This window comes from Sinocyclocheilus rhinocerous, unplaced genomic scaffold (genome assembly GCF_001515625.1).
Source record: "Sinocyclocheilus rhinocerous isolate Xijiao unplaced genomic scaffold, SAMN03320098_v1.1 scaffold1214, whole genome shotgun sequence".
NCBI classification, from domain to species: Eukaryota; Metazoa; Chordata; class Actinopteri; order Cypriniformes; family Cyprinidae; genus Sinocyclocheilus; species Sinocyclocheilus rhinocerous.
In genome coordinates, this window is record NW_015627891.1 from 397741 (window position 1) to 409966 (window position 12226).

General features: G+C 38.0%; 1 protein-coding gene across 1 annotated transcript in view; it reads right to left on the bottom strand.

The window, feature by feature from the left end:
* LOC107736849 (nesprin-2-like) overlaps positions 1 to 11812 on the bottom strand; it is a 95711-nt gene extending 83899 nt beyond the window's left edge. The window contains 22 exon segments of the mRNA XM_016548209.1: positions 48 to 206; positions 294 to 470; positions 666 to 767; positions 944 to 1081; positions 1266 to 1430; positions 1588 to 1787; positions 1982 to 2078; positions 2220 to 2388; positions 2519 to 2631; positions 2733 to 2897; positions 3131 to 3268; positions 3624 to 3737; positions 5406 to 5489; positions 6129 to 6229; positions 6362 to 6561; positions 6646 to 6842; positions 7015 to 7107; positions 7531 to 7608; positions 7994 to 8089; positions 9244 to 9305; positions 11419 to 11499; positions 11681 to 11812. Coding sequence (XP_016403695.1) covers positions 48 to 206; positions 294 to 470; positions 666 to 767; positions 944 to 1081; positions 1266 to 1430; positions 1588 to 1787; positions 1982 to 2078; positions 2220 to 2388; positions 2519 to 2631; positions 2733 to 2897; positions 3131 to 3268; positions 3624 to 3737; positions 5406 to 5489; positions 6129 to 6229; positions 6362 to 6561; positions 6646 to 6842; positions 7015 to 7107; positions 7531 to 7608; positions 7994 to 8089; positions 9244 to 9305; positions 11419 to 11499; positions 11681 to 11684 — 2733 coding nt within the window. The 5' untranslated portion in view covers positions 11685 to 11812.
* Between the last annotated feature and the right edge of the window lie 414 nt (positions 11813 to 12226).

The window sequence follows — 12226 nt, forward strand, 5'->3', positions numbered from 1 at the left end:
TAACTTTTTTTTTAAAGGTGTTGTTAATCTAAAAGCAGTCGACAGACCTGTGACTTTTCAACAGCAGTGCGGACTCTGTCCTGCATGGTGGATACGATGAGATACTGCAGTGGTGAAGTCTTTTGACTATTCATGACCATCACCTGCAGATCCTGCTCCTCCATAACCACCTGACCCTCTAACTGTAGACCCCTTGAAATCAACATCTACAGGGCAAGAGAGAAGAGCCCTTTATTCCAAATCGGCTAAGTAAAGTGATGTATGAATATTTTGTGTTGCTTGTAGATACTCACCCGTGCTCTGGGGTCTTGCCCTCTTCTCTGCCTGTGTGTTTCCTCCTTCAGGAGCTGATGCAACTCTCTGGCTTCCATCTCCCAGTGTAACAGTTCAGCAAGACGCCCATCCAACCCGCTCACACTCACGCGCAGCTCATCACACACCTGCTCTGCCTCACACAGTGTCTGCAAGACCTAGATATACACACAAAAAACAGAAATGCATACAGACATCAGTAAAGATCATTATTATTGTTAGATTAACATTTTAAAAACGTGATATTCTGCTAATATGATACTATATAATTTGATCGCATACACAAAGGCAAGAAAAGTAACACAATGCACATGAAGACCTAAAGGGCCAACCAAAGCAATGCATTTGCTTACTTCAGGTATAGCTTCCTGAAGTTTGCTCAGGGTTTCTGGAGAGCAGTCTAGAGATGGCGAGAGGGCTTCTAGATCCACATCCTTTATTTTCGTCATCATAAGCTGGAAGAAATAACAATTTTAAGTTAAATCCTACTTGGTCTATTCTTAAATTTAGAAAACAAAAAGACAAAATCACAAATGCATACTAATAAAAAAGCAGGGAATATGAAGTATATATTGTGTGTTTTTATGTATGTGTGAGTGTGCGCATAAATGTATGTGCACACACTGCATACCTGTAATCTCTTTGTGTAAGTACGTAGTGATCCAGAAACCACCTCCACAGGTTCATTCAGTAACTGAGTGGCCTCCCTTATCAGAGACTGAACTGTCTGAGCACTAGATGGGCCAGCACTGGGCTCCTCAGCTAAAGACTGAAAATATACAACTTGCTTCAAAATACTACAAAAGGCAATCTATTTGATATCTCTGTCCAATGTAATCAGACAAAACAATGTATTGTTCCTATTCAAGATAAGCACACGTTTTTTTAATACTTTATTTTATGATTATGGTTGCACATGGAGTATCCAAGTTTGAACATGATGGGTAACTTACAAATTGGGCTATTTTGGCAAAGTCAGCCCAGAGCAGATTTATCTTGCAGAGTTCATCTGAAATAGCGCGGCTAGTCTGTGGGTCTGTGACCTCTGTCAAGTAGTTGGCCACCTCATTCAGGTGAGCTTGGCGAGAACTCCACTCTGACATTACTGATAATGTCACCTAGGAAACCAATGAGAGGGCATGTTTACATTCCAAAAAAAAAAAAACACCAACAGCCATTAAAAATATTTGAGCTTTGTCTACCCAGAGCATGGATTGACAGTAACTTCAATAACAAAGTAAATTCAGATTTTTCTCTATACATGTGTTTGTTCACCTCTGTTCTCTGTCTGTGTCGCTGGCCATGTGGACCCTGCTCCAGCCATGCGCGCAATGAGGTGTAGATATCACTGTAAGAGTCCCATGCTGCCAAAACACGGCCCATAGTACCCCTCACCATCCGTACACCCTCCAGAGTCACTGTCACATCTGCTTCCAGATCAGCCACCTGATGATTTACCTGAGTCGAGTCTCCAGCTGAAGCAGACATCAGAATATCAATAATTATTGATTGTTCAGTAACAAGACTTTTCACAAAAATGCAGAGGATACAGTTTTAACAGTTTTACAGTTCTTCATACATCTATAGTTTTTTATTGTCATTTCGTACTTATTTACACTGTAATTTTATGGTCATTTAGGAGCATGCATACACAGTTCCTTTGTATTACCCAAGGCAGCCTTGCTGGTGTATTTGTTGGCGATTAGTTTGAGTCTATGGAGGGCTCCATCCAGCAAAGAAGTCAGTTCCTGTTTGTTCACAGTCTCCTAAAAACATTCATTATGATCAAAGCTTAAAGCATCCACAATTTCAGAGTTTAATGTTTAATTTTAATTGCCAAGCAATGCCCAGGAGCAAAAATATTTTTTGCATTCTGACACTTTGACTTCACTAAAATTCTCACTCACATTCCAGTCCTGCATTAGCACACGAACAGCCTCCTGGGAAATGTAGGCTCTTTTCCAAGATCGCAGTTTAATGTTGAGTTGATTCAGCAGGTCTAACACTGTGTGTCTGCACTCATGGTACTCCAGCTTAATACCATGATATTTAGCTGTTACACGGACACCAGTGAACCTGGAAAATGGATGCATACACAAAATAATTAAATAGTTTGCTGCATTTTATGAACAGCAAATACTGCAATTAAAAATGATGCTGTTTCATTTGCAATCGGACTCATGTCTGATTAAGCAACCAAACTCACCTTCTCTTCATCTCTTCCATCTTGTCTGTCGGCACCAGAGTCTCTCCAAACTCATTTGTGTTTTGAAACATATTAAACCTCTTGATATGATGTGGCATCTCCTCCAAACACACCTGCAGATAAAGACACAGGCAGAAATGTGACATTACTTACATTTTCATGACTGAACGGCTCTATAGGCATAATAAAATTAACATAAGGAAGTCAGTCAAACCTTTAGTAGCTCGAGTTTCTCCCGGGCCTCCTCTGCGGCTCGGGCATGATCTATTGGCTCACCTTCTTCAGCAGATAAAACCTCTTCAATACGCAATAACCAGCGCCCTACGGTGTCCAGTGGGGGTGGGAGACTCAGGTCTAGCTCTGTTTTATACTCACGCAGCTACCACAGACACATATATCAGTGCAAATTAGCATAAGACTTCTACTGTGTGAATTTCTATACACTAGGAGGAAACTGCATCCATTTAGATGACATGCATTCAGACATGTTATTTTTCTGTTTTTCTATTGAGTCTGATGAATCTCAGCACAAAATCGAATACTCAAAATAGATGAATAAAACCCATCAAAAGTAACAACCAAGAAAGTTTCTGTGATGCAGTGACCTCTGACCTTCTCAGCGAGAGCATCCCATGCTCGTCTGAGAGCTTTCTGCTCTGCACTGAGATGAGGAGTCCTCTTCATCGCTGTTAGCAACGGCATTACAGGCCTCCGCTGTTCGTTAAAGGACACAATGAAGGTGTGGAAGACCTGACACAAAATCATATAAATATTAATGCAAACAAATCAACAACAATAGCAAATAATCATGTACAACAAAACTGGCGCAAATCTAAAAATGTGTTCATTTCGTTTATAGGATATCATAATTCAGTATCTCAACATATTCAATAGATTAAAATAGATTTAAAAAAACTGGAATAAAATCTTTTTCTGGAACAAAAAATATGTTACATTATTTGCAAATAAATAAATCAATGTTCTTCGCTCAAATTAAATAATGTATTTCCCAGAATAACTTTAGCGCATCTTGTTTCATTCAGCAGTGTGGACTTTTATTTCATTAAAATAAGATTAGATCAAAGAATAAGAATTTAGGTCTTACTTGGTATCTCTCAGCATAGCTCTCTCCTTCAGTGGAGTCCCACCCCTCTATCAGCTCCTGATAGGCCTGATCCAACCAGCATGTGACCTCTTGAGCCTTCTGATTGGCTGAGGTCTAGACAGATAGGAACAAAAAGGAAAGATCAACAAATAAACAAACAAAAAATAAAGAGTTGTTTGGCTGCATTTGAAATTGCATACTGCCATACTGTATAGTAATATAAAAACATTATGTGTAAAGAGTAGCATGTCCGAATTCACAGTTTTCATAAAATAGTAGGCAAAATAAAATAGAGTCCATGAATTGAAGGTGCATTCATACCATATAATAATTACTGCGATTACGAGATACCAACTTGTAAAAAGCGTTCACGTCCTCGTAGAACTCATAATTACAACTTGTGAACTGGGAGTTTTCTGAGAGCTACTACTTGTACACCCTGACCACCTCAGATTCATTAGGTGCTATGTTTAGGAACCCTTGGATTTGGACTCGGAACTATCGCACTATCAAGTCCAAGGGTGTGAACAGCTCCAAGTAGAACGTCACGTGTTGTCATCTCGAATTCACAGTAATTACAACATGGCGTGAATGCAGCATGAATTTGACACCCCTGTACTAAGCAATGCAACGGACGCTGGTAGGTCACATGACACATGCCAACATGGAGTAATGTTATAAAACATGCTTTTTTCATTACTTATTCAAAAGAAGTACCTACTCGGACACAGCCTTTGATTTTTTTTTTTAGAAGTACTTTATGGTGCCATTATAATCAAGGTATACAAAACAAAAATATTTTCATATTTCATATGAGGTAAATGATATGGATTAAAATGGGATTAAAGCTGTGCACAAGTTAAACACTATTTGCATTACATACTAAACCGTAAAGCAGAGTTTAGTACTGCAGTCCTCTAGAGGAAGCAAGTTCTTAACACAAACCAACTTTCTCAGCATGTCTGTAATTAAAAGGCTTTTGTTTATGTACCACGAACGCTCAAGTTGAGTGTATTAGAGTCTTCAAACACAAGATCTGCTTTATTAAATAAATTATCTTTAATTCCGTGGATTATCTCTGTAATGTCTGGTTTTAATGGATTAGTTCTGTAATTTCTGGGGTTATCTTCATACAGTAATTGAGTTTACAGTTATTAGCATGTTTATACATGCAAGACACTAGTAGTTACTGAGCATCATAGGGGGCATCTTAAAAGAGGACAGGGTTGATATTTTACCCTAGGGGCAGCTGCTCTAGCTGTCTCAGGTGATTTGGGAGGGCCTGATTTGATTGGACAGGGCATTAACAGGTGAGCCTGATCAGAGAACAGTTCAAGTAAAAATGACACAAGTGGACCACAATAAAAAAAAAAACTCTTCAGTAAAAATCAGTCAAAAAAGGGCAGACCTTTCCAAAAAGTACTAATATGTACCATTTAGGTACTAATATGTACACTTTAGGTACTACTATTTACTTTTAAGGTAGAAAGATGTAGAGGTAAATAAGGTACAAAAGTGTACCTTTTGAAAAAATACTGCTCCAGTGATAGCTTTTGTACCTTTTTTGAGAGTGTACAATATATACTGCATTTACACATTGGTTTAGGATCAAACAACAAGCCAGACAAGTCCAAATGAACCTTTCACAGACATTCATGAATAATCCTGGTAACAAAATGATAACAAAAACTAATGCACCTTTACCAAACTAAAAGAGAAAAAGCAGTTAAGGAATCCAGCAGCTACTGTAAAACTAAGAGAGAGATAGACAGATAGAATTACCTGTCTTAAAGGTGACGCAGCTATAGAAGGAGTAAAGTCTGATGGCAGATTGACAGGAGAGAGGCACTGAGGAGGAGTGAGATACTAAACCACCATAGAGAGAGAAAAAACAGAAAGAAAAATAAACAGAGGAACAAGAGAAAAAGAGATGTGAGAGCATAAAGAGTCACTAGAGCATTTCGATTTATTGGAGGAATACTGTCCTGTGTACTTGTTTTGAAATATTATGCTTGGTGAATATAAAAAAAAAATACACACAAATATAGTAAAACCTAAGGATGCATGCTTAGAGGAAAATTTCCAATTGAGATTGAACTGAAGAAAATTTTGACTGATTAAAAATGTGATTTTTTTTTAATTTTTTAAAAAGCTCTATTGTAATTTTGGTTTTATTTTGATTAATCATGATGCCCTACTAACACCACACAAAGGAACAGTTCTAAAAAATAGCTGGAACAAGAGAGTGAATAAATTATGACAGATCTTTAATTTTTGCTTGAACAATTCCTTTATTTTCATGGTTAGGACATGGAATTAGGACAGTGCTCTTTAGTTAAATTTAGTACTGAAAATTGAAAATATTGTTTTTATTAAAATATAAAAATGGCAAAAAGTATCTGTAAGAGACCAGATTTAGGGTATAGTCATTGTAAAGCAACAACAAAAAAAGTCAATGAGAAAAGTGTGCACAATGTGTGTGTGTGTGACGTGTGTGTGGCTAACCTGCATTTCCTCATCAGAAACAGAAGTATCTTTAGAGTACTGCAGGAACTGAGCAACATAAGTCATAATAGATTTTTCATCAGGATCCCTAACATCAACATCTGAAATACAAATACACCATTCTCCTATGATTAGGTCATATAGAAAACAAAAGCCTAAAATTATCACTGCTTGTTGCATACATACAGCAAAACAACACAGCATATATTTGCATGGCCCAAACACACACTTACCGGCTGGATCTAGTAGTCTGGGGATGTGAAGTTCTCTTTCAGCAATGTGGAAGGCTTCCTCCAGGTTCTGTCTGTTCGTTCTTGTTCGGGCTCTGGTTAGGTCCACTATATTCGGTCTTAGAGCATGAAGTATCGCCAAAAACACTACACCACTCCTCCAGCTCGCCTTAAAATCCTTCACATTCAGAGTACAACCAGCCCTGAGAAAGATGCAAAAAGAATAGGGTTTTATAGAACAGAATCTCACTGTTTCCAAGAATCCCTTCTAGCAGGTTGTTCCTCACCTCTGGCACTGCTCTCTGACCCACAGCAGCAGGGCTTTCTTGGCAGATACGCGGAAACGGGTGTGCAGGGGTGAACCACGGGGTGGCACTGGACTGCTGCGGGCACTGCTGCTGGTCGAACGAGTGTCCAAACTCGCCAGTGACTCCAGAGACGACTGACGAGAACTAAAGTTCAATGTGCTGGCCAACTCTTCGATCTAAACAATGTAAAATACCCATCAGAAAAATCACAAAATTGACAATCACTCTTCTCAGTTATAGTATATTTGAAGTACATTTTATATTAGTACACTTTATTAGGATTTCTGGAGTCTTGGGGGTAATATCATCTGTATCATCTCTTCTGTTAGACTGAGACAGTAAACTTACATGAATGTGCATGATGATGGTCCAGACGAGACCCAGAATGATGGAAGGTTTCCCGTCCATAATGTCTGAGACATTGATGTTGACCAGCTTGATCTGCAGGACAAAGATGTTGATAAAGTAACAGATGTTGATATTTCACCTCTACACAGCAGAGAGCTAAAAGCAATGCTTTTCTTCACACAGTTGTGTGAAGTGCATGATGTTGGCTGGAGTGGCAAAGAAAAATTATACTGTTCTTCAAAGCAGCACAGAATAATCTTCACTTTCATTAGCCTGTCCAGCATCCAAAAAACATGCATGCTGAGAACAGAAAATCCCCTTCCCAAACAAACAAAAATCATTAATGTAGTTCCAACACAAATGGATTAACATCTGTTTTACAAATTTAAATTGATTGCATCAAGTTGAAAACCTTCTCCTGTTGGGGAAAAAAAATCAAGAATTGAGTTGATCCATTCATGTGTTGATACATGAAAATGAGTATTTTCCACTGTGGCCACTGCTGGTGCATCTTACCGATTTCCTCTTAAGGAACGCTAGACCTTTCTCAATGTTTGTTCTGTGCTGAAATGTCCCCCTTCCTTTTTCCCGGCTCTGAAATGAAGGTAGGTTGCGGTTATCACAAAATAACTGCTATTGTTTTTTGTAACAGAATGGTATATCTGCCAATATTTTAAGATTATCAAGCATGCCCACATGACCAAATAACAGCTCAGCTTGTGTCAGTTCCAAATCAACCAATAACCTAGTCAATGGATAGTGCACATTCTTCTGTTTTCAAACATTTTTGAGCAGATATGGAGTATAATTGTGCAAAATAAATATTAATCTCTTCTCATAAATCTCACAGTAAGTTTTATTACATTATAGGCGTACAGGTATAGATGTGTATGTATATTGGGCAATGGCCACTTTGCTCTCTAGATATCAGCATAGGTTTTTGAAAAATCAGTTGACCACTAATGAATCAGACACTTACCATTCTCTGACCACTCGACACCTCCAGCAGGTCCAAAAGTCTGCTTCCATCTCTGAATTCATTGAAAAGATCCACCACAGTAACTGGAGGACTCCTCTGAGAAAGCAAAATAAAATACCACATATTAAACACCACATGGTATATACCATGCACATGGAATATAAATTTATACCTAAACCATACAGGGGCAGAATGGGTTCTACATCTTTCTTTGTTTAGATCAGGGGCGTCAAACTCAATTCCTGGAGGGCCGGGGCCCTGCAGAGTTTTGTTCCAACCCTGCTCCAACACATATACCATGGCATGTAGTTTTCAAATAAGCCTGAAGGACTTGATTGGTTGGATCAGGTGTATTTAATTAGGGTTGAATCTAAACTCTGCAGGGCTCCGGCCCTCCAGGAATTGAGTTTGACACCCCTGGTTTAGATACAAATAAAATAAAAAAAATGATTAAAAGTAATTTATCCATCATCATATCTCACCTCAAAATTAAGAAAAAATTTAAGTTTGGCTTTTGTTGTTGTTGTTTTCAATTACAATTAAGCACATTACCCTCAAATCTACCCAAAACCTTTTTTGTGTAAAATTGTATAGTTTGGAATATTGCTTAGCTTCCATTTACAGTTTTGTTTGGTAATAGAAGTCAATGTGCTCATAGCAGATTTTCAGACATGTCTAGAGGACAAATCAAACAAGCTTGTGTGAACTCATCCGGTAAAAACCTTTTACGTGAAACTGAGAGCTCCAGGCATTAGTCATACATAAGTGTTTGCTGGGGAGATGGAGAAAAGAGCATATGAAACTATCTAAAATAACACCTCTTATCTGTCCTCTGTTCATGCATGTAAGACATCAAGCCACGACAAACTGATTGTGTCATTTGCTCACTTTATAAGTAGCTGTGGGTGTGAATATGTGTGTTCACGAGTGTGTGTGCTGAGCAACTCCTGTTGCTGTCTGTCTTTCTGGCCCATGTCTGAGAAGATTATATTTACCCCCTGCCCACCCGATTCCCTCTCTGCTATTGGAGAACCTGCAGGAATGACCTCTACCAAAAAAAAAAAAAAACTCTCCATGTCCGTCATTTATCTGTAATTTAGTTGCCGATTCTGATGTCATTGTTATTTACTGTGTAAATACACATGATTAAAAATAATGCAAGTGAAGTTTATGATGATTCAAATAAACACAACATCATTGATATAGCTTTTCTAAATCAGGTTTAGGAGCTCTTGAACTTTGACCCTCACCTTAGACAGCTGGGCATTGATCCAGTTGGTGAAGGTTCTCTTCTGAATTTGCTCCTGCTCAACTGAAGGCAAAACAGACAGGAGAACATCATGAAAACCAGCATGTAGAAATATAGTGAGGGAACACACCTCATACAATTACACACACATGATCTGCAGGATTGAATCACTATGTGCCGTGTTTCAGTTCAATTCAAACAAATGTCTAAGAATAGATCTTATAAACGCATGAGCAAGAAACAGGTGCATTTGTATTCAACCAACGATAACATTTTGGAGGGTATAATGACACTAGTCAGGTTTGTCTTTGTCTATTTTAATACAAAAATGTGTACCTTTTACCCTAATTACATTTTAACCCAAATTCTTTTCACCCCAATTAAATAAAATTGAAATAACATGTTTTAATCTGTAGAAGAATAAACATTTATTTAAACAATGAGGAAAGAAAAAAAAACATTTGTTTGAGAGCAAATTCATTCATTCATTCATACCAATCTAAATAATTTGTGTGTGCTCCACATGAAACACAATACAGACCTAAAAGTAGTAGTCACATCAAATAGAGCGCCATTTATGTTTACCGTTATAAAGTTCCACAAAGTCAATGAGCTCTTTGGCTGTGTGAAGAATATCTTTCTCCTCCAAGCTCTCTAACTCTACTTCTTCCATTCTTCTTCTTGAACAAGGACCCTAAAATCTCTCACAATATGACCAAGTCTACACAGAACAGCTTTTACTAATACAGTTTTCTCAGTGTTGACAACTCTCTCCTCAAACGAACATGTGAAATCTTCAACCACTGTTTCTGCAAACCCCTTAAGACGAACCTGACTGCCAACCTGACTCTCTCTGCCAGCCTGCGGTGATTCTAAAAGAGCTCTCCTTCATTAACTGCTAAACATGGCCGCACTCACTATGAATAAGACTCTCAGGTCAGTTATCAGGATAATGTCTCAGAGCTGTCGCTGTTGACTGACTGACCCACAAAGAGAGAACGAGAGAATGTGTGTTTCAATAGATTCCTTGACAGGACTGGAAGAGTTTGACATGTATCAGCAGCACAGGATGAGAGGAAGCTTTGAAACGGTTAATGTTATCAGCTGACACCCACGCTAAGTTTCCTAGGGATTTATTTAAAGTTCAGCTATCAAATACTAATGCACTTTTACACTTGACACAGTTAACCCAGGGTCATTTTACCCCGGAAAGTGATTTGTCAAGCACTGAGGAACTACACAATACTGTACATAATACTGTTTTGTTACACAACAGGTAAAAGAAACCTGTACACAAGGTGAAAAAAGACCCACAACAAAGGTAACCATCTTGTGAAAGTATTTGTTTATAATAAAAAATAACATTTGTTTATATATAATTGTATCACTCTGATGTGTTTCAGTCAAATGTAATTAATGACATTTATTAATGGCATCCATCTGTAGTCTTTAAAAAAATCAAACTGCATGTTGCTGCTGTTAAGCAAAACAGAAACTGACACAGGGATCAGGTTTGGTTTCTGGGATTTGAAACTGAGGTAACCCACCAGAGACCTAGTCCAAAAGAATGACTCGTAACTAAAAGACAACAATGAAAGAGGCCAAAAGAAATGAGTGAGGCAAGTGCAGCGAGGGAAAAATTATGTGGCAGACACAAACTCAAAAACTGAATCATTAGCCAAGGTGTTGATCCACCTCAGAAAGAAAGATTTGAAAACAACAAAATCCTCCCAGTGAACACTCCCCTTTACTCGTGACATACTTTAAATGGACGCTACAGAAACACAATGACAGAAAAGACTGGAATGTTTCCACTGAACAAAGTTCATATCGTATGGTCTAATGTGTTTTGGGAGGTGCAGTTCTTAAATCGTTAGAGACAACACCTCCCTTTGAGAGAACAACAGAGGGAGGGGAAACAAAAAGAGGAGATAAAAATAGAAAAGACACATAACATGGATGACAACTTTAGCTGATACTTCATTCAGGCGGGACAGATATGATGAACAAATTACTTTCATAATGATTCATAGTATTAGAGAAGTAAAAACAAATACACTACTATAACTGAAAGCTCCATGATTACTATAATCTTAAAGAACTCTTTCAAGACATACAGCCAATATTGAACGCTTTAAAATAAAAAAATTTTTTATACAAATTATGTGCACTTTACCTTGTGATCCGTGTTTCTTCTTATGATACCTTTCAGATGGGTGTTCAACCCTGACCAAATGAGGCAACTTCTTTTTGTTGTCTTTTAAGGAGACATCAACAGTGGTGATTGCACAATGATGTTCACGTGTGCATGATAGAATAAAAATAATGTTAGTTAAAAAAAAAAAAAATTAATTATTGCACACTGTCTGGTCTATCTACGTTTAAACAGCATTTTGCAACAGAGGAACAAAAATATTTCAAACCAACTACAAACTCACCCATGCTGCTGTCAGCAGATTTGCTATTCCAGAATTCCCTGTATTATCATCAGTTGTTGCATGTTGAAGTGTGCAACAACAGAAATGTTGCAGAAACCAGCGTCATCTTGCAATGCAGCAAAGCAACGCAAATCTCCCACATTGAAATACTGAAGAACATGCGTCAGCTGTAGAACTGAAATCTACCGTAAACACACGGCACAACTTGCCTGGTAACCTTTAGCGAAGTCATTCAAGATCACGTGCCAGTACAGCAGGTTTCAAAAAAAGCTCCACCTTTTACTTCTGCCAAAAGAAGCGCACACAGCATGTCCACACAGGTACTGATTAACGCTTCTCCTAATGCAGTTCTACTGTATCCTCAGGGCTCCGGCAGTGATCAACATGTTAAGACATTAATTATTCACTGATTCTTGAGACATGGAACAAATATTGTGCAACACAATTTCACCTGCCATCAGTTTTTAGTAATTTCCACTGACTTTTTTAGTTCATTTCAGAACTCTGACAGAGAGAAATATTACCCAATTCATAATGTCATTTTTT